This window comes from Rhodamnia argentea, chromosome 2 (assembly GCF_020921035.1).
Source record: "Rhodamnia argentea isolate NSW1041297 chromosome 2, ASM2092103v1, whole genome shotgun sequence".
Taxonomy (NCBI): domain Eukaryota; kingdom Viridiplantae; phylum Streptophyta; class Magnoliopsida; order Myrtales; family Myrtaceae; genus Rhodamnia; species Rhodamnia argentea.
The window spans coordinates 24112658-24140024 of NC_063151.1; the positions used below are offsets into that span (position 1 = coordinate 24112658).

Genomic DNA, 27367 nt, shown 5'->3' on the forward strand with positions numbered 1-27367 from the left:
CGCGAAAATATTTAGGGCTTAATTGGGAAAACTACAAGATTTAGGACTGTTTCAATTGACAAAAGTGTAATAGGTTTAGGACTTTTAGACAATCTTTTTGATGCTTAGTTTTGATTCGTTTAGCAATATTTCATTATTAAATGTGAGAATCTAATTAGGAAATAGCAATAAAATTCAATTATTAGATGCAGGATTTTTACGAAATCTTGTATTGAATGGTCCTCTCTCATTCATAATATAATTCGTATAAACCAATCCTAGAATCATTTTTTCATTTGTTATTGAAATGACGCTGAAATTTGGGTCACGTACTTTTGAGAGAATGACGGTGTATGCCGGTTAAAATTGATCATTCCTAAAGATACGGGAATCAAAAGTGTATATCGCGCCCTTTAAAGCGGTATGGTATGCTAGAGTGTTTGGCGAGCTAGGACCTTAGCGCTTTTCTTTAAGAGAAGTAAAGGAGAGAGATGATGGCTATTTGTGATAATGCAAGGGATTAGCCCTATGGATCCCTCGGGACTATACCTATATCAATACGTTGCAACCCTAGGTCATATTCCAGATGAAATTATCAAGAAAGTTCTAAACCTGTTATATTCGTGCAAATTTAGTCGTTAATTTTTTAATTTGGCTAATTTAGCTTAAACCTTTTTTACAATTTATCAATGTAATCTGTCTGGTCAATTTTGGCCGAAAATTGGTGACATGAACATCAGCTATTCGACGTGACACGGCTGACGTTGACATGGAAAAATTTTGCTAAATTTTCTATTTTTTTTCTATTTTTTTCCTTTTTTCTTTCTTGCCGGTGGTGAACGCCGGCCATCACTTGTGGCTAGCGATGAGGGCGAGCGCCCACAATGGTCCCCCTTGCCAAATCTTGCCAGGTCAACCTTGCCAGGTCTCACCTAGGCGAGCTCGAGGGCCACCCTTGTTGGCCATTGTTTGTGGTCGATGGCTGGCTAGCCATTGGCTAAAAGGACGGGGAAAAACAAAAGGAGGAAAGAAATTAAAAAAAAAATTGTGAAAATTATTTACGTCGGCGTCGTTCGTGACCTGTAGGAGAGCTGGTATCAATATCAACAATTTTTGGCTAAAGTTGGCGACATAGACTACATTAACAAATCATTAAAATACTTAGCACTGGATTAGTACAAGTGTAATAGGTTTAAGATTTTTTTTTTGGGGTAAGTTTCCCTAATATTCCCGCTTGGAGCTATATGAATTCTGGGCTTTCTATCTTGTCCTTGCTCAAGCGTCGTTCCTTGATTTCAATAGAAATACTTTTTTTTTCAGAATGTCGACCTTCTCCAATTTCTTTTTTGTTGTTTCCTTTGTAAAGCCGGCTTTGTTTATTTTGCCATCCATTTAGGAAGCAGAATTCCGTGAGCACTTTCCGGGTTGCTGATTTGTTCATACAAAACAATTTCTCATCCGAAGGATCGCTCGGCTTACGACCCATTCCTACGTTATTTATGTGCAGATCAATGCTGAGCACGTCAAGATTAGCCCGTGTAAATCTATGTGTCCTAAGTGACGTGCGTCGAGGTTTTCATCGAGGCGCCGTGCGCGGTGCTAGTCTTTCAAACGATCACGCATGATCCATAGCATTGGCAGCACGCGTCGGTTTGGGAAGTAAGGAGCTCGACATGTCGCGGTGCGAAGGAATCACGAATCGAACTCTTCTAGGGCTAATCAAATATTAAGTGCCTAAGATTATCGATGTGTTCAACACGTCAAAAAAAGGAAAAAAATCGTTTTCGAGGGACCGCCCAAATTTTTCTGGTACGTGACAAGATGACAATAGAAGTTAGCTTCTTTCCCACACATTTAAACGCCGACGGTTTAATTATCTTCCACCCAATTCATCATTCAACGTATCAAGGTGTGAGAGGCATCCCAAATGAGCATAATCGAAAGTGTGTTAGGCTTATGTTGGCAATTCAAGTAGACATTATTATTGGAGTCCAACCCCCAATATGAACGTGAGAACTGCAATTATGCCACAGGCGTATCGAGACTGATTTTTCAGAAAATTGGCACGACAAGGGAAGCTTTATACGACCGGCATGTCTATTCAAATTGCCCGTCTGTAATCCGGCATATGACTATGTCTATGTACACATGTCTTGTTCGTCAATTGTACGGTGTCGATATGGATAGTGATCGGACGGGGTCGTACTGGCCCATGTCCGCCGCGCATTATCTGGCCCGTTAACTTTGTAGGAGGGCTATATTTTTCCTTGGGAAAACTACCAAAAAAAGTCTTAAACTGATTACAACCGTGTCAATCCAATCCTAAATCATTTTTTTTTTTGCTAACCGAGTCATAACTTTTTGCATTTGTGACAATTCAGTCCATCCACCCAATTTTGATCGGAAATCGCTGACGTGGCACCACCGGTGTTGACGCGAATAATTTTTAATAATACTATAAAGAATTTTGAAATTTTTCTAGTTTTTATTTTCCCGTTCCTTTTTGTTCTTTTCCTTCTCTTCTTCTTCCTTCTTCCTCCAGCCGGTTGTCGGACTCGACAACCCGCCAGAGGTGAAGATCGGCGAGGTCAACCTCGCCCGCGAGCTATTTGCTATTGGCTAGCAAGGCGAGCTTTGCCAAAGGTGGGTGAGCTCAACCTTGCTGACCCTCGCCTCCGGCCGGTCGTTGGGCTTAGCGACTGTTAGAGAAAGAAGGGGAAAAAAAAAAGAACGAGAGAAAAGGAAAAAAAAAACATAAATAAAGCAAAAAACGCGAGAAAATATTATCGAAATTGTCCACGTCGGCGCCGATCGCGCCACGTCGGCGATTTCCGATGAAAATTAGGCGGATGGACTGAATTGGCACAAACGCAATAGATTTAGAACTTAATTGGCATAAACAAAATTTATGACTGAATTAACACAGTGATGATAAATTTAGAAACTTTTTGGATAATTCTCTCGTTTTTCCTCCGACCATGCTTCCCATAGGTGCGTATATTCGACATGCCACTCAATTTCGTACGAATAGTAAATCCAACGTTACTTAATTTTAATGTGTGTGTGGCCGGCCGGCCGGCCGCGGGGGGGGAACCTGCTAGCATTGTTGTATTAATTGAGAGAAGGAAAAAGGAAGAAGCCAGCCACCCAAGAAGGGCGTGTATAAATAGATAGAGGTCCTCTTCCTTCTCCACAAGAACACGACCAAGCGCTTTGCTGAGAGGAAAGGAAAGCTCGATTCTTTTCTCATCAAGAACACGGGCGTGCAGAGAGGAAAGCTCGATTCTTTTCTCATTTGCTCCCTCAAATCTCTCGCAAGCAGAAGAAGAGGTAGAAGTCTCTCCGTGCAAATGGTTCATGCTCTCGCCGCTATGCTGGACTAAGATCACGGAGCAATGAGCTTCGATATCGTAATGCATGCGGATGTTCGATATAGTCTTGGGAAAAACGGACACAGTTCGTGAATATGTAATGAACAAGCTCACTGAGGAGATTTTGTTTGACAGCAACTCATTATCTTCTGTTTTTCTTTTTTTTTTTTTTCTTTGTTTGCGTGATCACCAGGAAGGACGGCTTGCCAAGTAACCCGGATACAGAATGTGGAGGCTGAAGATAGCAGAAGGTGAAGACGGTCCCTATTTGTACAGCACCAACAACTACGTGGGCAGGCAGATTTGGGAGTTCGATCCCGAGGCCGGCACCCCCGAGGAGCGGGCAGAGGTCGAGGCCGCTCGCCGGCACTTCTACGACCACCGCCACCAAGTGAAGCCCTGCGGCGACCTCCTCTGGCGCATGCAGGTACATAACACATCCCACGCACCTGAACCACACAACCAACAACACTACTCCACTGTCCTGTTTCTCTGTGTGTGTTGGGGAGGAATCGTCTTCTTCATTTTTTTCTTTTTTTATGTCGACTTCAGAATTGAGGACGGCATTGAGCTCCAGGCAAACGAAGAGGAGCCGTACATGCACTGATGCACCTCTACGCACGTGTCGGACCCGACCCGGATACGTAGAATCAGTTTTCAACCATGCTAGCTAATTGGGCATCTAAGTTTCGGCCACGTAGATAGCCTGACGTTGTTCTCGTGGGGTTGAATTGTGGGTGTGAAGGAGACGAGTTCGGATTGGAAAAGGACAGATTTGACCGTTTGGGTCGGGGGAGGTCAGCGAGGAGAGACGAAGTAGCAACCAGACATCTCGGGTCAAAAAAATCCAACCCAACCTTGGCCTCTCTTCCTGGCTATGTCGTTTCCTCTTCTTTCCAATTTGGAAAATTTTGCTCTAGCTTCAAAACCCCCCGCGCCCACCAAAATGTGAAAAAGGAGCTCGGCACGGCAGCCTCATCGGAGATCGAGCGAAGAGATCGCCTCGATCTCGGGACTTGAACTCTGTAGATTACTAGCCCGATAACGCTCGAGACCACTACTAGCACTGAGGGGTGGAATCACGTCTTGGTATCATTTTTATAACTTTAAAGCATTGTTACATCAGACGTGAACTAATCTGAGAGTTGTTTGAATCCCCGTCATAATTCAACATTCTAATTGTGTTTTGAGAATGATAAAAACGCTCTACTCTCAAACACCAATTGGAACTTCGCCCCACGCGCACATTTGTTTAGTACAACGTTACTGTTGTTGCTTGTCGTATGGTTTAAAGCTTGTCATGTGGGGTAATACGAAGTGATGGCCCAAGCTTGAGCTGACGCACGGTGCATGATTTCTGGGCAGTTCCTGAGGGAGAAGCAGTTCGAGCAGACGATCCCGCCGGTGAGGGTGGAGGATGGCGAGGAGATCACCAACGACAAGGCGACCACCGCACTGAGGCGGGCCGTCCGCTTCTTCTCCGCCCTGCAGGCCAGCGACGGCCACTGGCCCGCCGAGAACGCCGGCCCTCTCTTCTTCCTACCTCCCCTGGTCATGTGTGTCTACATCACCGGCCACCTCGATGCCGTCTTCCCCGCTGAGCACCGCAAAGAAATTCTCCGCTACATCTACAACCACCAGGTACGCTTTCCTCGCGAAAAGAAAGACAACCGGATAGAGAAAATAGCAGAGGAGCTTTGAAAGACTTCTGACTTGAAACTCTGTTTATGTCTGGCGCTCATTTTGTTGCAGAATGAAGATGGTGGTTGGGGCTTGCACATTGAAGGTCACAGCACCATGTTCTGCACCGCCCTGAGCTACATATGCATGCGCATTCTCGGGGAAGGGCCCGATGGTGGCCTGGACAATGCTTGTACTCGGGCCAGGAAGTGGATTCTTGACCGCGGCGGGGTCACCTACATACCCTCCTGGGGCAAGACTTGGCTCTCGGTAATCTCCCGCTCTTCCTTCACTGATCGTCGAAAAATTGTTCTCAGGATTGTTCTGTGCATGTGTTTGAGTGAATCATATATTTGACATTGTGCTTGTGCTTGTTTGTTGTCTTGTCATGCCTGCTCTGTAGATTCTCGGAATTTTCGATTGGTCTGGAAGCAACCCAATGCCCCCTGAGTTCTGGATCTTGCCTTCATTCCTCCCCATGTATCCAGGTTTGTTTTCCCAGATTTTCTTGATCTTTTCCTTTATGGTATTCTATAGTATTCCTGTACATTTAATTGTACAGTGGTGTTAAGACAAATTTGTTGGACTAATTTTCAAATTGGAACCATGTGACACTTTTGCTCCACCAACAAGAATACAGCATTGGCTTTTTATTGAAGTCGGCCACCCTTCAAGAATTCCCCTTGGAAGATAGAAAGTTTCAACTTCTGTTTTGTGTAATCGCATTTCTCCTTAGTTTCATGGATATGTTGTCTGAATTGTCCAATTTCGATTGATGTAGCTAAAATGTGGTGCTACTGTCGGATGGTTTACATGCCTATGTCGTACTTGTACGGGAAAAGATTCGTCGGCCCGATCACCCCTCTGGTTCAACAGTTGAGAGAAGAACTTCATACTCAACCCTACGACACCATTTGCTGGAGAAAAGTCCGCCATCATTGTGCCAAGGCAAGTATCACTAGCTGGTCCAAAATATTGATCCAGGATCAGATAGTATGCGGTCAGCAAATTTTTGACAAAATGATTCCAATTGTTGTTGCAGGAGGATCTCTACTATCCCCATCCATTAGTACAGGATCTGATGTGGGACAGCCTGTACATATTCACTGAGCCTTTTCTCAACCGTTGGCCGTTCAATAAACTAAGAGAAAAGGCTCTTCAGGTGACGATGAAGCACATTCACTACGAAGACGAGAACAGTCGATATATCACAATTGGATGTGTAGAAAAGGTAATGAATACATACATTTAAACAGTGGAGAGAGACACATAAAATCGCAAAATTTGCAGATCATGGGAAACATCAATTAGAATATATTTTGCTTTGGACTTGGACAGGTGTTATGCATGCTTGCTTGCTGGGTAGAAGACCCAGATGGTGACTATTTCAAGAAGCATCTTGCTAGGATACCGGATTACCTTTGGGTGGCTGAAGACGGAATGAAGATGCAGGTTAGTAATAGTGTCACTGAACCGTAACAGAATCGGGCTTACACTTGAACTGAGAAATACTTATGCTCCATGTTTGAAAGATGAGAAGATTGATTTAGTAAAGTGAGACCATCTAGAGGAAAGCTTAGTATGGTGTTTGGCTAATTCATATGCAGAGTTTTGGAAGCCAAGAGTGGGATACGGGCTTCGCCATCCAAGCTTTGCTTGCCAGTAATATGAATGAGGAGATAGCACCAGTATTAGCTAGAGGACACGACTTCATTAAAAAATCTCAGGTTTGAATTTGATTCTTGCAAGCATCTGCTTGCCTCCAAAGTTTTTCCTAGTTTTCTTGTTTCCTAACATAAGCTGAACTGCATCGATATGTCAACAACATTCCAGGTCAGGGACAATCCTTCTGGTGACTTCAAAAGCATGCACCGTCATATTTCTAAAGGATCTTGGACATTTTCGGATCAAGATCATGGCTGGCAAGTCTCTGATTGCACCGCAGAAGGCCTGAAGGTAATACTGCTATGAACACCTACACTGCATCCGCAGGTTCAATCCAATCCTAAATTGCTCTGCTTCTCACCGAATCTCTTTTCCTATTTATTCAGTGTTGCTTGCTTTTCTCAACGATGCCACCTGAAATTGTTGGCGAGAAGATGGAGCCAGAGAGATTGTACGATGCTGTCAATGTCATACTTTCTCTTCAGGTGAGTACACCATTGTCTTTCTTTTCCGAGCAAGACTTGAGAAAATGTTTGATCTAGATTGGCCAAACTTTGTCTGCTCCATGCATCCCAAAAGCATGTTGCTCACCAGGTCTTCCTTTGAGTTTCGTAACTTTTATGAGATTCCCATGTGTGATTATAAATTATACTATCATCACATCAACCACGAACGTCAATTTTTCCAGAGTAAAAATGGCGGATTGGCTGCATGGGAACCCGCAGGAGCCCAGGAATGGCTAGAAGTAAGTGTTTAATAAATTTGTAGGAATTCCTTGATTAGTCCTGACAGACAATGACATGTTTCTTTGTTAATAAATTGCTAAATGAGGATATTATTTTCATCATTTGTCACTTGCAGCTCCTAAATCCGACAGAGTTCTTTGCTGACATTGTCGTCGAGCATGAATATGTTGAATGCACATCGTCAGCCATAAGTGCGTTAGTTATGTTCAGGAATTTGTATCCCGGGCACAGGAAGAAGGAGATTGAGAGTTTCATACCAAATGCCGTACGGTTTCTGGAGAACATACAAAATCCTGATGGCTCGTGGTATGTTCCTTTTCCATTAGGCATTTATGGATATTTTGGATAAATTAAGGAAACAACTGACTAATTAAGCAATTGTTGCAGGTATGGGAACTGGGGAGTCTGTTTTACATACGGCTCATGGTTTGCCCTTGGAGGACTAGCAGCTGCTGGCAAGACGTATAGCAATTGTGCAGCCATGCGCAAAGGAGTTGCTTTTCTTCTACGAACGCAGTTGCAGGATGGCGGGTGGGGAGAGAGCTATCTTTCTTGCCCGAAGAAGGTAATTTCTAGTGGGACCTTCTACATCATGTTTGGCTTCAGCTGTATTCGTTGCACGCTTTTCTGGCAACATGCAAATCTTGAATTCTCTAATGTTCAAATCGGTCGATGTAGGAATACGTACCGCTCGAAGGAAACAGATCGAATCTGGTACACACCGGTTGGGCTATGCTGGGTCTGATTCACGCAGGGCAGGTCAGTGGATGATTTTGTTGTTTGGGTCTCAGTCGCATCGATCAATATTCAAATGACGTTTCTGACTTTGGTATTTCCATCTACTATCAGGCGGAGAGGGATCCGACTCCCCTGCACTGTGCCGCAAAGCTACTAATCAATTCACAAATGGAAGACGGCGATTATCCCCAACAGGTTTGTACCTTTCTATAACTTGATCTCATCTAAGCGTTGATGTTTCGGAAATGATAAGAGTGCGCACCACCAAGATCCACGGAAAGAATTTCCTGTGCAATATAATCCGTACAACTAGGAGAACGCAGAGATGATGTTAGTCCACGCATATTATCTTGCACACAGTTTGTTTAGTCACTCAAAACATTATCTGTAGGAGTTGCCTTACAACGAAACAACATGATCGAAGCATGAACTATGCCTGCCATTATTCTTAATAGTCAATAACTTTGGGTTGCAGGAAATCACTGGGGTTTTCATGAAGAACTGCATGTTACACTATGCCGCTTACCGGAACATATACCCATTGTGGGCACTCGCAGAGTATCGTAGGCGGGTTCCTTTACCGTCGACAGCCCTTTGAAGAAACAAGGCATACCATCACGGCTTGCCTACTGAGAAAACATAGTTTTCATCGGCATAACAGAGTTCGAAACTCATGTATTTGGTTTTTCTTGTACGATAGATCCGAAGGACTTGCTGTCCTAGAACAGAGGATCCTAGCTATGACGACGATGTATCCATAGAGTTTTTTTTGGGTCAAACAGTGTATCCAATAACCATAGTCCAATGTAATATAATCTGAACTATTGTTTAAATAAATGTAAATGTTTTCACACGTTCCATTTACACCTTATGCGGCGCATTGGAGTATTTATATTTGTTCTCCTCCATTTCTTATGGTGTTGAGTGAAAATTGTGTCTTTTCCCCCTGTTTTTTCTCATCCTCTTGATGATACACGAGGTAAGGGAGTTTTCATTTATCATATGCAGGTATAGCCCTTCTGATATGTATAAGATTCTATGACTGATTGTTCTTAGATCTACTAACACCCGATGTATAGACGATGTCGTACTTTCCTTATCATAATGAATCAATTCGGTGCCTCGATTAATGACCGTCGACAACCATCGATTTTGAGTCAATCGGGTATCTCGGCTGTCAAACCTGTCATAACTAATGCATAATCCTAGATGGTCATCACCCCGCATGATTAATCTAAGTATTCCTTTTGGAGGCTTGGCTCACATGTAATAGACCCGGTCATCATAAATAGTGATCTCCAATAGAAGTGTGGTTTGAGCACAAACTAGGTCCATACTAAATCTGGACGAGTGGCAAAAGAGTGATAGCCAGGGCAAGAGCACTCGGACAAGGTGCAGCTCTTGGCGGGTTTGTAAGATGACGAATGAAGCTGGAATGGACCAAAGTGCGCATTGTTACTACATACCACGGTTAATCAAATACTCCTTTGAAGAGCTTAGCCCACGTGAAATGAGTGGTTAAAATATAGGCGCACCGTACAACTTGTCTTTTATGAAGATTTTACGGTTCATTACGACGACACATCTTAACCGACAATCCTCTCACATTTAAACGATAAGCTCCTTTGCATTTTCTAATGTAGGACTCTTTCCCGATTAAGTACATTACAAACCCGCCAATAGCTACATTTCAATCTTAGAACTAAAAATTGAAAGATTGAAGTCAAAAGCCAAAAGTGAAACCAAACATTTACTTCATTTGAGTTTACAGTGTGACATCTACTTTTAAGTTTGAACCTTCTCCTTTAAACGAATTGTTTGAGTGAAAGAAATTTTTGTAAATCAGTTCACGGACTTTCACGTGCTTAGTTTTTGCTGAAAATCGGAAAATATTTACAGCCAATCAAATGTGCATGCTTAAAATTCGGGAAAATGCATTCCCTAACTTGAAAAGGGAAAAATATTTTCCTAAAAAATGGTTTCCTCAAAAGCATTTTTTTTTTTATCATGAAGTTTTCCCCGAACTAAACTTACCCCGATCTTTGTACAAGTTATGAACGCAGTAATTATCATGATGTAAAATTCAAATGAGGCTTGCCTAGTTGAGCTGAAACTTAAAGCGAAAACAAGCACTCTACGATCTCTTTCCAATGATGATACAAGAAGGAGAGCTCTAGTGGGTACGTTGAAAATTGCTCCAAAGCACCATTTCATTCGGAATCATCTCCATTTGTCAGCTTTCTGTCGACAATCAACACCACCATAGGCCTCACCTTAAATTCACCTTCTTGAACCCTTGAAATGTAAGTTTTGGTTAAGCATTTCATCAAACGGATAACTAAGATCTTCACATTGCTCGGGTAACGGCTTTAAGCCTGCAATACGATTAAATTGCAAATATCGAAGGCTTCTATTCTAAGTAAATGAATGAACTCGATTGAACATTTGCAGTCTATTAGATGAGATTAGCCTGAGATTGACATGTAAAACACACGCGGTTGCAAGTCGAAGTCTTTCAAGGTTCCTCTGCTATTTTCTCCATCCGGGTGTCTTTCTTTTTGCGTGGAAGGTGTAGCTGGTGGTTGTATATGTAGCGTAAAATCAACCTGTAAATTGAAAGTTGATTCTAGGCATCCATGTTGTTGGAACCAAAACAATAATAATGACTTTGAAAATTTAGAACATGGGCACAAATAAAGATTGGAGGGAGAACTTATTGAAATGCAAATGCTTTTACTTAGATGTGCATTACTACTACTCTTGAACTTCACAACCTTTTTGTAGTGGCTATTGTCGCAGACACATGCTGCACGAGGGCGGTATTAGGAATCGCACATCAATTTCAGAATAATAATCCAAGCAAATAATCCGCGCTTGCAGAATATAGTCATAAAATAACATAATTAGAAGAACACATCAGAGAATTTGTTATTGAAGTTCATCCAAAGTGGGATTACATCTCCGCGCAGAGGCATTCTGTGAATCCACTAGTTTTCGAGAAAAGTACGAATACAAGTGATGATCTTCTCACAAGATTGGGGCAAAAAAGAAATCAAGAACACTCTAGAATACTGTCACAACCTCTCTTTTCCTTTTTCTCTCTATTCGTTACTTTGCGCTTCTCTCTCCTTTTTTTTTTTTTGTTGCTCTTATGATGGCTACTATCTTTACATCGCTAATATAAGAGGTATAGCTTTTAACGTAGGAGAAAACAAGGACAAAAGACAAAAAAAGCCTTTAATGAAATATTTTGGCTTCACACGCCAACAATCTCCTACTTGAAGACAAATATATCTGATGCATCAAGCAACTTTGCATCCATCCTCTTCAAAAACTAGTAACTAAACTTGTGCCTCTGTGATAGTCCTCATCAATTAACATGGAATAATGCCAATAGTAGTAGTACAAAAAATATGCATCTCTCTGTCTACTACCTTGGTAAACATGGATTCTTTGAGCTATCAATCTTCTATAGCTTTAACTCGTTATCTTTTTATGCTGCCTTATGAAGTGATAGCGCTTCTTGATATGTCTAGGTAGTCTTGTAACCACATGATTTCCTTAGAGGCTTCCGTGATTGCCACGTACTCTGCTTCTGTCATCGATAAAGCCACTATTTTCTGTAGTTGAGATACCCAACTCACTGCTGTACCCGCAACTGTAAATATATATCCAGTGGTACTCTTACCACTATCTTGATCACCCAAGTGATCTGTATCCATATGACCCTATAATTCTAGAGATGTACCTCCATAACAAATAGATTAATTTGATGTACCTACTAGATATCTCAATATTCATTTTACTACATGCTAATGCTCTTTGCCTAGGTTTTGCAAATATTGACTCACAACTCCCACTGCCCGTGTAATGTCTGGTCTTGTACTCATCATGGCATACATCAAACATCCTCCTGCTGATGCGTATGGAACTACCGCCATCTCATCTTTCAAAGCTTGAGTATTCGGACAAATATGCTTGGAAGTTTGAAGTGACTCACTGGAGGAGTCGCAATCGGTTTTGCCTTATCCATGTTGAATCTTTTCATCACCTTGTTCACATAGTCCGCCCGCAACAACCATAATTTCTTATTTTTCCTGTTCCCGATGATTTTCATGCCTAAAATCTTCTTGGCCTCTCCCAAGTCTTTCATAGCAAACTGCGATGCTAACATCTTCGTTACTTCTGCGATTCTCTTCATATTATAACTAGCAACTAGCATGTCATCAACATATAAAGAGAGATATACAATATCACCATTGCTATACTTTCGAAAATAAACACAATGATCAGCCTCACTGTGTGCAAATCCTTTTTCTTCCACAAAATCATCAAATTTTAAGTACCATTGTCACATGGCTTGCTTCAAGCTATACAAGATTTTCTTCAAGCGACACACCATGTGCTCTTTACCGTTGACCACAAAACCTTCAGGTTGTGCCATGTATAACTCTTCATCTAGATCACCATTCAAAAACGATGTTTTTACATCTAACAGCTCGAGATAAAGATCCTCCACTACAACTATACTTAGCAAAACTCTTATTGATGTCATCTTTACTACTGGTAAAAATATCTCGGAGTAGTCAATCCGTTCTTTTTGAGAAAAGCCCTTTACTATAAGTCTCGCCTTGTATATGATACCACCATTTGCTTCACTTTTGATCCTATATACCTGCTTGTTTAACGAAGACTTTTTACCGGTGGGCAACTTGGTCAACTCCCAAGTTTTGTTCTGAAGTAACGAGCTCATCTCGTTTTTCATAGCACGCTCCCATCGCATGTGAGATATGTTTTTCTTTGCCTCATCATAAGTCTCCGGCTCTTCCGAATCTGTATTAAGATATAGCTCGGAACCGTATTAGTTGATGGATAAAAAATTGCCTTTGGCTTTCTCAAATGTGTAGATCTCCTCAAAACGGATACTTCAGGGTCGTTAGTTTGTTCTGGATCACTGCATTCCTCTTGACTTGCTTGCTCATTGATAACATGTTCATATTGAACCTCCTCTTTAGGTGCACTCTGATCTACTGGAATCATTTTCATAGGAATTGTGTCCAGCTCAACATATTCTGGTTCTACTGCGATCTCATGCTCTGTTTGACGATCTTTGTACATATTTTCTTCATGGAACACCACATTCCGATTGTGAATAACTTTGTGATTCTCATAATCCCAAAGCCTATATCCATATTCATCCCCGCCATATCCAATAAAGACGCATTTTTGGGACTTAGCATCAAGCTTCTTCCTGTCCTCTTTGTCAATTAAAGTATATGCAATACAACCAAAAACTTTTAGATGTGAATAGTTAACCTTTTTACCCGACCACTGGTCTTGCGGTATTCCTCCATTGATCGCACTAGATGGACTCCTGTTAATCAAATATATAGCTATATCAACCGTAGCAGCCCGTAAGTGTAACGGGAGACCCACATGTAGTCTCATGCATCTTGCATGCTCCAAAATAGTCCTGTTCATCCTTTTAGCTATACCGTTCTCTTGAGGAGTTCTACGAGCAGTCTTCAATCCATGAATGCCTTCTCAGCTCAAATATTTTGCAAATTCATTGCTCGTGTATTTACCTCCATTATCGGACTTCTGAGCTTTAATCTAACAACATGTTTCTTTTTCTACCATGCTCTTCCATATTTTGAAAACCCAAATACTTTTGATTTTTCTCTAAGAGCATAGACCCAAGTTTTTCTTGTTGCACCATCAATGAAAGTGACAAAATACCTTTTACCACCATAAGAGAGTTCTTGAGCTGGTCCCCACACATCGGTATGGATCAACTTTAGCATTTGGCCTTTATTCTGTCGCCCATTTAATTGAAAACTAACAACCTTTTATTTTCTATAAATGCAACTTTCATAGAAATCTAACTCAACTTTTTGCAAACCTGGAAGCAATTTTCTTGAGTGTAACTGCTTTACACCATTTTCAATAAGATGTCCCAAACGATAATGCCAAAGAATAGACAAATTACTTGTAGCCACTGTAGTTGCAACCATATCACCGATATTGTCTCCCTAGAGAAGGTAAAGTGTACCTGTACGCTTTCTCTTTGCTACTACTCTTTCCCCTGAGGTTATCTTCCACCCTCTGCATCTAAAAGTTGTTAGCATGCCTTCTTGGTCAAGTTTCCTAGTTGAAATTAGATTTTTCTTCAACTAGGGAATATGTCTGGTTTCAAGCAAAATTAGACGTTTTCCACCTAATATATTCACAATCATAGCTTCTTTTCCTACAATTGGACATATGTGGCCGTTTCCCACAACCATTTGTTCAAAATCTCCATTGGCATAATTAGCAAATATGTCTTTTTGCGAGGTGCAATGAATAGAAGCATTAGAATCAAGAAACTACTTATCTGTTGTTAAGTCAAACCCCTGAGATAAACACAAATTTTCTAGCAAAGGTTCATCGCTTACCACATTAGCTCCTTGATTCTCTTCTCGTTGCTTCTTTTTATAAGCTTCACACTGAAATCTACGATGTCTTGTCCGGTAACAAAACCAGCACTCGTCTTTTGCAACCTTTTTTTCCCCTAGATTGTGACCTGCCACGACCGCTGAAGTTTCCTCTACTCTTACTTCTCCTACGGTTCTCTCTTGCTAGTGCCGTTGAAGATGCAGATGCCGAAAACTTATCTCCACACGAGACTTTCATTCGCATCTCTTCATCCATAATACTACTCACAGCATCATCCAGAGTCAAATCATCCTTTATGGTGCTCGAAATTCCCTACACCGCAGTATTGTAACTTTTCGGAAGGGAACATAAAAACAATAAAGCTTGTAGCTTCATATCCAGATTTATACCTGCAGATTCTAACCGACCTGTAACGTACGTGAAACCGTTAATATGCTCTGCAACAAAACCTCTGTTGGATAATTTCATATTAACCAACTTCTTTAGCAAAAATATTTGATTTGATGTGGACGGTTTCTCATAGATATTCGTGAGAATATCTATGGCTTCTTTTGCGATCTTCGCTTTCGCGATGTGATATCCTATGTTTTTCGTCAACCTACACAAATCGCACCTAACGCCTTTTGATCAAGAATTTTCCATCCTAATTCTGCTGTCGGATCCACTTCCGTAAGTTCGGGTTTCCAACCCTCAAGTGGTGCATAGAGATCTTTCTGATAAAGATAATCCTCTATTTGGAGTTTCCACCATCTGAAATCTTGCCCATCAAACTTATCGATTCTGATTTTATCTTCGCCATACTTGTTTGCTTTCAATCTAACGTCATTGAAAAACCCTCGATGTTTTCGATTAGCTAACCTGGCTCTGATACCGATTGATGGGAGCGTGCAATAGAAGCCCGATACCTTTGCTTGAAAAGATCACCAAGAGGGAGCCCAAGTCCGAGCCCGTTAACATATTCGATCAAACCCACATTTACTCAAAAGCTTAAGCTAATAAGTTATGGGCCAACATGGGTATATTAACTGCTCTACACTACTTTGATTCTCCGATGTGGGATTTCTTTAATGCAACTCACTCACACGTACATCCTAACAGTCTCCCCCTCACGTGTGAGCTCGGTGTTAAGTCCGATCCGCTCCCCTTAATTCGGGTACCCTTTCGCATCAACTTATCTCAAGTTGAATAGCCCAATCTCATGACCATGAAGTCTACCTTTGGGCCCACTCAATAACCGCATGGGACACCAACCATCAGCTACGATACCGGTTGTTAGGAATCGCACACCAATTCCAGAATAATAATCCAAGCAAACAATCCATGCTAGTAGAATGTAATCATGAAAGAACAGAATCAAAAGAACACATCGGAGAATTTGTTATCGAAGTTCACCCAAACTTGGGCTACGTCTTTGCGCATGGGCATTCTACGAATCCACTAGTCTTCGAGAAAAATAGGAATACAACCGATAGATCAAGGCAAAAAAGAAATCGAGAATACTCAAGAATGCCGTCACAGCCTCTCTTTTCGTTTTTCTGTCTATTTGCTACTTTGCGCTTCTCTCTCTCTCTCTCTCTCTCTCTTATGACGGTTACCACCTTTACACCGCTAATATAAGAGATATAGCTTTTAACCTAGGAGCAAAAAAGAACAAAAGACAAAAAAATCCCTTAATGAAATATTTTGGCTTCACACGCCAACAAGCGGCACATGCAATAGTAGGGCATCTAACTCTTATTGACTCGAACTACCGATTAGCCCCGTAGATAGATATATGCCTTTATCGGTCACATCCGACTTCACAACTGCATCTCACCGGATGGCTCCCATCGATCTCGAAGAAATTTGGAAGCAATCGGAGGAGTCGCTCGAAGAGGGGGATACTCCGCCCTCTAAAGCGGTTTGTCAATTGAGTCTATTCTTTCAATTTTGGTTGGAAAATCACTAACGTGAACGCTAGCCATCCTACGTGGCATGATTGCCACCGATATGGACAATTTTAAATTTATTTTATCATTATTTTTATTTTTGGTTTTTTTCTATTTTTCTATATTATTCTTTTTCCATTTTTCCTTCCGTCGGAGCCTGGAAGAGGAAAAAAGGAAAAAAAAATGAAAGAAAAAAAGTAATGAAGGAAAAATTAATAAAGTGAAAAAATAAAAATGCATAAAAATTCGAAAAAAATAATAATAAAACATCATTAAAATTTGTCGGTTTCAGCGGCGGCTGTGCCACATAGGACGACCGGCATCTACGTCAACGATTTTCGGCCATAATTGGTTGGATGGATTCAATCGACAAAACGTGAAAATATTCGGGACTTAATTGGGAAAACTACAAGATTTAGGACTATTTCAATTGACAGAAGTATAATAGGTTTAGGACTTTTTAGATAATCTTTTCGATGCTTAGTTTTGATTCATTTTGTGATATTTCATTATTAAATGCAAGAATCTAATTAGGAAATAGCAATACAATTCAATTATTAGATGCAGGATTTTTATGAAATCTTGTATTGAATGGTCCTCTCTCATTCATAATATAATTCGTATAAACCAATCCTAGAATCATTTTTTCATTTGCTATTGAAATGACGCTGAAAATTTGGTCACGTACTTTTGAGAGAATGACGGTGTATGCCAGTTAAAATTAATCATTCCTAAAGATACGAGAATCAAAAGTGTATATCCCGCCCTCTAAAGCGGTATGGTATGCTGGAGTGTTTGGCGAGCTAGGACCTTAGCGCTTTTCTTTAAGAGAAGTAAAGGGGAGAGATGATGGCTATTTGTGATCATGCAAGGGATTAGCCCTTTGGATCCCTCGGTACTATACCTATATCAATACGTTGGAACCCTAGGTAATATTCCGGATGAAATTATCGAGAAAGTTCTAAATCTGTTACACTTGTGTAAATTCAGTCATAAACCTTTTAATTAGGCTAATTTAACTTAAACCTTTTTACAATTTATCAATGTAATCTGTCCGGTCAATTTTGGCCGAAAATCGGTGACATGAACATCAACCATTCGACATGACATGGCCGGTGCTAACATGGAAAATTTTTGCTAAATTTTCTAATTTTTTCCTTTTTTTTTTTTCCTTTTTCCTTTCTTACCGGTGGCGAACGCCGACCATCACTTGTGGCCAGCGATGAGGGCGAGCACTCGCAGTGGCCCCCCTTGCCAAATCTTGCCGGGTCAACCTTGCCGGGTCTCGCCTAGGCAAGCTCGAGGGCCACCCTTGTTTGCCATTGCTCGTGGTCGATGGCTAGCTAGCCATTGGCGAAAAGGATGGGGAAAAACAAAAGGAGGAAAAATTTAAAAAAAAAAACTATAAAAATTATTCACGTCAGCGCCGATCGTGACCCGTGGGAGAGCCGGTACCAATGTCAACAATTTTTGGCTAAAGTTGGCGACATAGACTACATTAACAAATCATTAAACTACTTAGGTTTAAGATTTGTTTTTTTTTTGGTGAGTTTCCCTAACATTCCCGCTTGGAGCTATATGAATTCTATCTTGCCCTTGCTCAAGCGTCGTTCCTTGATTTCAATAGAAATCCTTTTTTCGGAATGTCGACCTCCTCCAATTTCCTTTTTGTTGTTTCCTTCGTAAAGCCGGCTTTATTTATTTTGCCATTCATTAAGGAAGCAGAATTCGGTGAGCACGTTCCGAATTGCGGAGCACTTGCCGGGTTGCGGATTTGTTCGTACAAAACAATTTCTCACCGCAAGGATCGCTCGGCTTACGACCCATTCCGACATTATTTATGTGCAGATCAATGCCGAGCACGTCGGGATTAGCCCGTGTAGATCTAGTGTATCCTAAGTGACATGCATCGAGGTTTTCATCGAGGCGCCATGCGCGGTGCCGATCTTTCAAACTATCGCGCATGATCCATAGCATCGGCAGCACGCGTCGGGTCGGGAAGGAAGGAGCTCGACATGTCGCGGTGCGAAGGAATCATGAATCGAACTCTTCCGAGGCTGTCGCGACCCTCCTTCCGGCGAAGGTTAACGGTTAACGAGCCGATCCCCTTTTTTTATATGTGGGTAAATGACCCCGGTTGTCAGCCGGATTTTTTAGGATCGCGGGTCTCTCCCAAGACCCATTACTCGAATCGCGATGTCGGAGAAAATTTTATATCGAACATCGACCTTAGTGTGGTCGGGTGGCATGTGCAATATGTACATGCAATTTGGAGTCGCCACCGATCAATTTATTGGAAGGTATGATCGGAAAACCCTACCGAGCGGTCGGGAGAAACCGTTCGGTTCCGCGAAAACCGGAGATTTTTGGGTCCAGGGACTTGGTTACGCCAAGATTCACATTGATGCCCTTTCGGTTACCGATGTTGAGTGATTTTCTAACCTACGAGTTCATGCAGATGGATTTTCGGGTGAGGTAGGCCCTAACGATCTTAAGGTGTTCATGCGGATGGGAATTTTACTATTCTAATCAATCACAGTCAAAAAATTAAAAAGCGCAATCAATATAATCACAAGCAATCAAATCAATCAATTAAGGCTCGATATATCTAAAAATGGCCCTATCGGCCCACGTAAATGTCAAATTTAGACTTCGGGGGTAGTTCGGGAAAATTTGGGGCGGAAGGCCCAGAGGGGTAGAATGGTCATTTTTGGGGTTCGGGACCCGAAAATCACAAAATCGGGGCCGGGCCAGTTGAATGTGGCTATTTCCCATTTTTTGTGATTTTATGGAATTTTTCTAATTTTTATAATTTTTTTATAATTTTTTATTTTTTATTTTTTTACTTATTTTCTAAAAAAGGGTTGGGAATTTTCCGGATCGACACAGATCGACCCTCGAAGTCTCAAAATTTTCGATCCAGACTTTATGAGTCCCGAATCGATCTAGGAATTTTTAGGAATTTTTTGGGAAAATTTGGGTATTTTTATGAATTTTCTAAGTATTTTTGCAATTTTTTTGGATTTTTGGAAATTTTTATCTATTTTTTATTTTTTTTATTAATATATTTGGACCGGGTCAAACCGGTCAACGACCGGTCAACCCGGTCCGACCGCTCGCAGACTCGCTCTACGTACAAATGACACCGTACGTATTTAATACGTATATTTTTTTGATTTTCTGAATTTATATCCTAATATTCGAATATATCTAAAATAACGGACGGCCAAGATCTACTTTGGAACCCATCTCGACCGTTGACTCGATCTCATTAAAACGACGCCGCTTCTCAACATCAAATGGGCGGCCAGGATTAAACTTCAAGATTTCATCTTAGCCGTCGAAGCCTACTAAACTAAACGACGCCGCATTGAACATTTGACAGACGGCCACGATTGATCCTTGAACTAATCCTAGCCGTCGCCTCGTCTAGCTATAAAACGACGACGCTTTACTTAAATGCACGAACGGCCATGATCTAACCTAGACTTGATCTGGACCGTCCATTCCTTCTACTGCCAAAAACGACGTCGCATTGCCCATATGAGACGTCGCCGTTTTGATTTTTTTATTTTCTATCTAATAAAACTATTTTCGAAAATACAAAAATTACAGATCCGACGGCCTACAATTAAAAGACTCGATTTATTACGGACGTCCGATCTGCTGAACCGATCTAACGGCCAGCTGACTCAACGACGCGTTGGACCAATCGGGACGCGACACGTCAGCGAATTTGACCCATTGACCGCCACGTATGCGTCGTCTCCTACCTCTCGATGACGCCTAATGGACGGCTGAGAGCTCTCCGGCGAGATCCAACGGTGAGATCTCGCCGGAATGGCCTCAAACCAACGCCGATCTACTCGTTTAAGCCTTGGGACTAACATACTCAAAAATCAAGACATTTTATCCTGAGAATCAACGGGAATCAAGCTTATACGGTCTCGGCATTGCTTAGTTCAAACACACAATCCAGAGCACAATAATCCAATTCCTTCACAAAAACACTCAAATAGAAGTTCTAGAGGCTTACCTCGAGCTCGGATCGAGCTCGCGTGACCTAGAATTTCCTAGGTAGGCTTCGACGGCTTGAGCTATGGTGGTCGGGTTTTACGGGCTCGATTGAGGATTTTTGCACGGAATCAAAGCAAAACAACCATGTGAAGATGATCAACAACGTTCATGAGCCAAAACACATACAATAATTGCAATGATTATGTCCAAAACAGTGAGATGCCATGAACGTACCGGGCCGAGGTCGAGAGATCGACATACCATTTTAGGAGCTCGCGGGTTGATTAAGCCGGCGCGATCGAATCCTGGAGCCTAGACGAAGCTTCCGGACGTGATTTCAAGTCTTGATTCGCTCTGGATTGGCCTCACCAAGAACTCACGGTCGAGCTCGAGTTCTCAACCGAGCGAGCGGGAGAACGAGCTCTCTCTCGTTTTCTCTCTCTCTCTCTAGTTCTCTCAACACCTTGCGAACGGAATGAGCCCCCCCTTTCGCGAATCTTCCTCGCCCCTTTTATACTCGTTTTTCAAATGTTGGCGCGTCGGGCAAAGCTTCACCGACTCACTTCGCACGTGCCCATGCGTGCGAAGTGAGCTGGATGGAGACCGGAACGGAATAGGATTCCGTCCGGCTCCGTTTGGCACTCCGACAATGCCAATGGAGCGCGAATTGGGCTAAATTTGCAGAATGTTGACTTTTTCGTATGGCTGGGGCTTTGATCGGCTCGCCGGAGCTCCTCCGGCAACCATTGGCTCCGAGGTCGGGCTCAATCGGCGTGTATTGATCGTGGGAACAAAACACCCACCTCAATTGATCTGATTATGGGCGAATTGATCTTCAATTTGAGTGATGAATCTCGGCCTTCAACTTGCAATTCGCGCGAGTAAGTTGGGGAAGATGATGAACAGCTGCGGACCGGTTCGGCCGGTCGGACGGGCGGTCAGATCGGTATGAACCGGTTCGCATGATGAATCGCATAGAATTTTCAAAATTAATTGAAATTGAGTGGAAATTTTTGCAATTAAACTTCAAAATTGGACTTAGGGGCCTGAATTCTATATAAAAATGTGATTTTGCCCAAAATTTCATGTCAATTTCAACAAAAGTCTCAAATTTTTCTAAATTCCCAAATTGGGGAAAAATTCAATTGAGTACCGATTCAATCAAATTGGACCATGAGACCCATTCCAATCGATTTAGAATGCATGAAAACATAGGGGGCCAGCCCAATTTTACCATGATAGTCCCTAGGTTAAAAGTAATTTTAAGAATTTGAAATCCTAGGGACTAAATTGCAAAAATTTTGGGAATTCTTACCCAATTCGTGCAATCCGCGTAATTGAGGGTGCAATTGATCAAATTGAAGTTCAAAGGGACTGCAATTGAATGTCTAGACAACAAATGTGTAACAATTGCAAATAAAAAGACTCAATTGGTATTTTTTATGGAAATTCAACCCTAGGCGTTGTGAAGGAACACCTAAAATTGAACTCAATTTTTGATTTTTCTTGAGGTCAACATTAAAAGGGAATTAAAATAAAATTATTGAACATTTTTGTGTATTTTTGTGACGTCGAGAGGTATTTTTTTTAATGAATTTTCAAGTATTTTTCTATTTTCCAAAAATATTAGAAAATGTGAAAAATATGAAAAATTATTTTTGTTCCAAATTGGTTCCTTAGGCTTGGCCAAGGCTTCCAATGTTGATTTTTTAATTTTTTGATTTTTTGTGAATTTTTGAGAATTTTAGAAAATTATACTAAAGGAAAATTGATTAAAAATCATGTGTCAACAAAGGTTAATCAAATATTAAGTGCCAAAGATTATCGATGTGTTCAACAAATAAAAAAAAAACAAAACAAAACAAAAATCGTTTCGAGGGACTGTCCAAATTTTTCTGGTACGTGACAAGATGACAATGGAAGTTACCTTCTTTCCCACACAATTAAACGCCGATGGTTTAGTTATCTTCCACCCAATTCATCATTCAATGTATTAAGTTGTGAGAGGCATCACGAATGAGCATAATCGAAAGTGTGTTAGGCTTGTGTTGGCAATTCAAGTAGGCATTATTATTAAACGCCGACGGTTTAGTTATCTTCCACACATTTAAACGCCGACGGGTTTAGTTATCTTCCACCCAATATGAACGTGAGAACTGCAATGATGCCATAGGCGTATCGAGACTGATTTTTCAGATAATTGGCGCGTCAAGGGAAGCTTTATATGGACGACACGTCTATTCAAATTACCCATCTGTAATCCGGCATATGACTATGTACACATGTTTGGCTCGTCAATTGTACGGTGTTGATATGGAAAGTGATCGGACGGGATCGTATTGGCCCATGTCCACCACGCATTATCTGGCCCGTTAACTTTGTAGGAGGGCTATATTTTACCTTGGAAAACTACCACAAAAAGTCTTAAACCGATTACAACCGTGTTAATCCAATCCTAAATCAATTTTTTTTTTGCTAATTGAGACATAACCTTTTGCATTTGTGACAATTCAGTCCATCCACCCAATTTTGATCGGAAATTGATGATGTAACGCGACAGGCATCGACGTGAATAATTTTTAATAATATTATAAAGAATTTTGAAATTTTTCTAATTTTTATTTTCTTGTTCCTTTTTGTTCTGTTCTTTCTCTTCTTCTTCCTTCTTCCTCTAGCCGGTTGTCGGACTAGACAAGCGGCCAGAGGTGAGGAACGGCGAAGTCAACCTCGGCAGCGAGCTATTCGCTACTAGGCGGCAAGGCGAGCTTTGCCAAAGGCGAGTGAGCTCGACCTTGCCGACCCTCGCCTTTGGCCGGTCGCCGGACTCAGGGATCGTTAGAGAAAAAAGGGGAAAAAAAAAGAAAGAGAGAAAAGGAAAAAAATTACAAAAATAAAACAAAAAAGTGAGAAAATATTGTCGAAATTGTTCACGTCAAGATTGATCGCGCCACGTCAGCAATTCTGATCAAAATTGGGCGGATGGACTGAATTGGCACAAATCCAAAAGATTTAAAATTCAATTGGTATAAACGAAGTTTATGACCGAATTAACACAGTGATAATAAATTTAGAATCTTTTTGGATAATTCTTGCGTTTTTCCTCAGACCATGCTTCCCATAGGTGAGTAGCGAGTTACGGTGTTGACACTCGATTTTTAATCAATTTTCTTTTAGTTTTATTTTCCAAAATCCAGTAAAAATTCACAAAAAATCAAAAAAAATTAAAAAATCAACATTGGAAGCCTTGGCCAAGCATAAGGAACCAATTTGGAACAAAAAATAACTTTTCATATTTTTCACATTTTTTAATATTTTCAGAAAATAGAAAAATATTAGAAAATTCATAAAAAATACTTTTCGAGGTCACAAAAATACAAAAAAATGTCCAATATTTTTATTTTAATTCCCTTTTCATATTGACCTCAAGAAAAATTGAAAATTGAGTTCAATTTTAGGTGTTTCTTCACAATACCTAGAGTTGAATTTGCATAAAAAATACCAATTGAGTCTTTTTATTTGCAATTCTTGCACATTTTAGGTCTAGACATTCAATTGCAGTCCCTTTGAACTTCAATTTGATTAATTGCACCTCCAATTGCACGAATTACACGGATTGCACAAAATCCCCAAAATATTTGCAATTAAGTCCCTCAACTTGCCAATTTTTGAAATTAATCTTAATTGAGGGACTTTCGTGGCAAAATTGGACTGGCCCCCTATGTTTTCATGCATTCCAAATCGATTGGCATAGGTCTCGTGGTCCAATTTGATCAAATTGATACTCAATTGAACTTTTCCCCAATTTGCCAACTTAGAAAAATTTGGGGTTTTTGTGCAAATTGATAGAAAATTTTGGGCAAAAACACTTTTTTAGATAATATCCAGGCCCCTAAGTGCAATTTTGAGGTTTAATTGCAAAAATTCCCAACCAATTTTGGTTAATTTTGAAAATTTTGCAAAGAACACTGTCTGACCGGGTTTAGACCGGTCGAACCAGTCCAAACAGTGTCATCTTCCCCAATTTACCCGCACCATTTGCAGGTTTGAACATCGAATTGCAATGATCAAATTGGATATCAATTCGTGCCTAATTGAACTAATTGGTTTAGGGCTTTTATTCTTCGGGTTGAGGAGCGTTGATTCTCACCGACGGCATGGTCAATCGTCGCCGGAGAGCGGCGACATTGCCGGTCAAAGTCTTAGTTGCGCAAAAAAGTCAACACTCCCAATTCGGAATGCAATTCGTGCTCGTTTGGGGTTCAACGAGGGCTTAACGGACCGGGACGGAATCCTAACGATTCCGTCGCCGTCCGGCGAGCCAAAACTCACGTGTTGGCACGTGAGGACAGCTCGGCAAAGCTCGCCTTTGTGCGCGCGAATTTGAAAGCGAGTATAAAAGGGCTGAGAAGGATCTAGAGGAGGGAGAGGTTCATTTTGGCTCGCTCACGAACAAAATAGAGAGAGAAAGAGAGAGAAGTAGAGAGAGAGACTCCCGCGTGAAGCTTTCGCCGGAGCTCCGAGAGCGAACAGTAAATCGTCCGGCCGGTCACCTCGGGCCGAATCGAGGCACCGGACCACCGCCGGAAGCTTCCTTGGACTTCCAGAAAGCGATCGCCACCAACCTCGCCGCCCGAGACCGCCTGAATCGGTAAGTCAAGCTTTCAATATCTTCATTGCACGATCATGGCATCTCAACTTCACGAGCGTAATTCTTTCGATTATTGTGTGCCTTTTCATCTCTGAACCTTACCGACCACGATCGCGTTTGATTTTTGCATTGATTTCGAGTGAAAACTTCGAGTCGAGCCTTCTACATATCCCGGTCCGGCCGAGTGCTGGTCAGGTCTTTATAGCCTTTGCGAGCTCGATCGGAGCTCGAGGTAAGGGTTCTCAACTCTTGATTATGCTCGCTTATGAATGAATCGACCTGTTATGCTCTGCGCTGCATGCTTGAACTTGGCGATGCCGAGATCGTGCGAGCTCGATTCTTGTTGATTTCGCGGATGAAATACTTTGATTTTTGAATATGTTGGTCCGCTTGATTATGCGAGTCGATCGGCGTTGGTTCGAGGTCATTCCAGCGAGATCTCACCGTTAGATCTCGCCGGAAGAGCCTCGGCTGTCCATTTAGGTGTCGTCGAGAGGTTGAAGACGACGATGATGTGGCGGGTCAAAGAGTCAAAAGCTGACGTGTCACACCCGGATTGGTCCAAGGCGCCGCCGACTCGGCTCGGCCGTTGGCGCGAGCGAGCCGAGTCGGCCTTGATCCGACGGCCTAGGTAATTAGTTGAGTTTGATTTAGGGCCGTCGGATCTGATTTTTGTATTTTTTAGATATTAGTATATTAGATAGAAAATACAGAAAATCAAAAACGGTGTCGTTTAGTCCCGAGATGTGCGGCGTCGTTTTAGTTATGGAGGAATGAACGGTTTAGATCGGATCTAGGATTAATCGCAGCCGTTCAAGCTATTAAATGAAGTGTCGTCGTTTTGGTAGAAATAGGTCGACGGCTCTGATAAGATCTTGGTTTAGATCGTGGCCGTCCGTTCTTTTAGTATATGCGACGTCGTTTTGTTCCGAATGAGTTGTGAGTCCGGATCAATTCCAGCTCTAATCGTGGCCGTTCGTTTCTTTTAAAAGCAATGCGACGTCGTTTTTGAAGCAAGCCCGAGGCGACGTCGTTTCATTTAGGCGAGGGCTGATGGCTGAGATTGATTCTAGAGTTAATCTCATCCGTCCGTTCTTTTTCTGTATATTCGAATATTAGGAATTAATATTAGAAAATCAAAAAATATTACTTAAATAATAAACGGCGCCGTTTTAAGTGTCGTTTGTACATAGAGTGAGTCTACGGGCGGTCGGACCGGGTTGACCGGTCGTTGACCAGGTTGACCCGGTCCAGAAATATTAAAAAAAAAAAAAAAAAATAAATAAAAAGAAATTTCCAAAAATCTAAAAAAATTGCAAAAATACTTAGAAAATTCATAAAAATTCCCACATTTTTACAAAAGAAATTTCTAAAAATTTCTAGATCGATTCGGGACTCATAAAGTCTGGATCGAAAATTTTGAGACTTCGAGGGTCGATCTGTGTTGATCCGGAAAATTCCCAACATTTTTAGAAAATAAATAAAAAATCCAAAAAATTAGAAAAATTAGAAAAATTTCATAAAATCACAAAAAATGGGAAATGACCACATTCAACTGGCCCGACCCCAATTTTGTGATTTTCGGGTCCCGAACTCCAAAAAATGACCATTCTACCCTTTTGGGCCTATCGCCCCAAATTTTCCCGAACCATCCCCAGAATCCAAACTCGATATTTCTGTGGGTCGATAGGGCCATTTTAGATATGTCTGTATGATTGATTGATTAGATTGCTTGTGATTATATTGATTCCGCATTTAATCTTCATGATTGTGATTGATAAGATAGAAAATTCCCATCTGCATGAATACCTAGAACTGTTAAGACCTACCTCGCCCGATATCACATCCGCATGAACTCTTAGGTTAGAAAATCACTCAACATCGGTAACCGAAAGGGCGTCGATGAAAATCTCGGCGTAACCAAGTCCCCGGACCCAAAAATCTCTGGTTTTCGCGGAACCGAACGGTTTCTCCAGACCGCTCGGTAGGGTTTTTCGATCATACCCTCCAATAAATTGATCGGTGGCGACTCCAATTGCATGTACACGTTGCACATGCCATCCGACCACACTAAGGTCGATTTCGATGAAATTTTTTCCTACATCGCGATTCAAGTAATGGGTCTTGGGAGAGACCCGCGATCCTAAAATCCCGCCGACA

At 41.4% G+C, this 27367-nt stretch overlaps 1 protein-coding gene across 2 annotated transcripts in view; it reads left to right on the forward strand.

Annotated features, from left to right (window-relative positions):
* Positions 1-8948, forward strand: part of LOC115728401 (beta-amyrin synthase) — a 33439-nt gene extending 24491 nt beyond the window's left edge. Inside the window, exons 2-17 of one of the 2 annotated variants that reach the window (XM_048275072.1) lie at positions 3585-3777; positions 4716-4991; positions 5103-5300; positions 5434-5518; positions 5812-5978; positions 6073-6261; positions 6369-6482; positions 6638-6757; positions 6864-6986; positions 7082-7180; positions 7384-7440; positions 7557-7747; positions 7829-8006; positions 8120-8200; positions 8291-8374; positions 8655-8948. In XM_048275072.1, the coding sequence (XP_048131029.1) occupies positions 3585-3777; positions 4716-4991; positions 5103-5300; positions 5434-5518; positions 5812-5978; positions 6073-6261; positions 6369-6482; positions 6638-6757; positions 6864-6986; positions 7082-7180; positions 7384-7440; positions 7557-7747; positions 7829-8006; positions 8120-8200; positions 8291-8374; positions 8655-8777 (2278 nt within the window). In that variant the 3' untranslated portion in view covers positions 8778-8948. Of the gene's footprint in view, positions 1-3551; positions 3778-4715; positions 4992-5102; positions 5301-5433; positions 5519-5811; positions 5979-6072; positions 6262-6368; positions 6483-6637; positions 6758-6863; positions 6987-7081; positions 7181-7383; positions 7441-7556; positions 7748-7828; positions 8007-8119; positions 8201-8290; positions 8375-8654 lie in introns of those variants that run through there. The other variant, XM_030658735.2, reaches the window with a different exon arrangement.
* The last annotated feature ends 18419 nt before the right edge of the window (positions 8949-27367 follow it).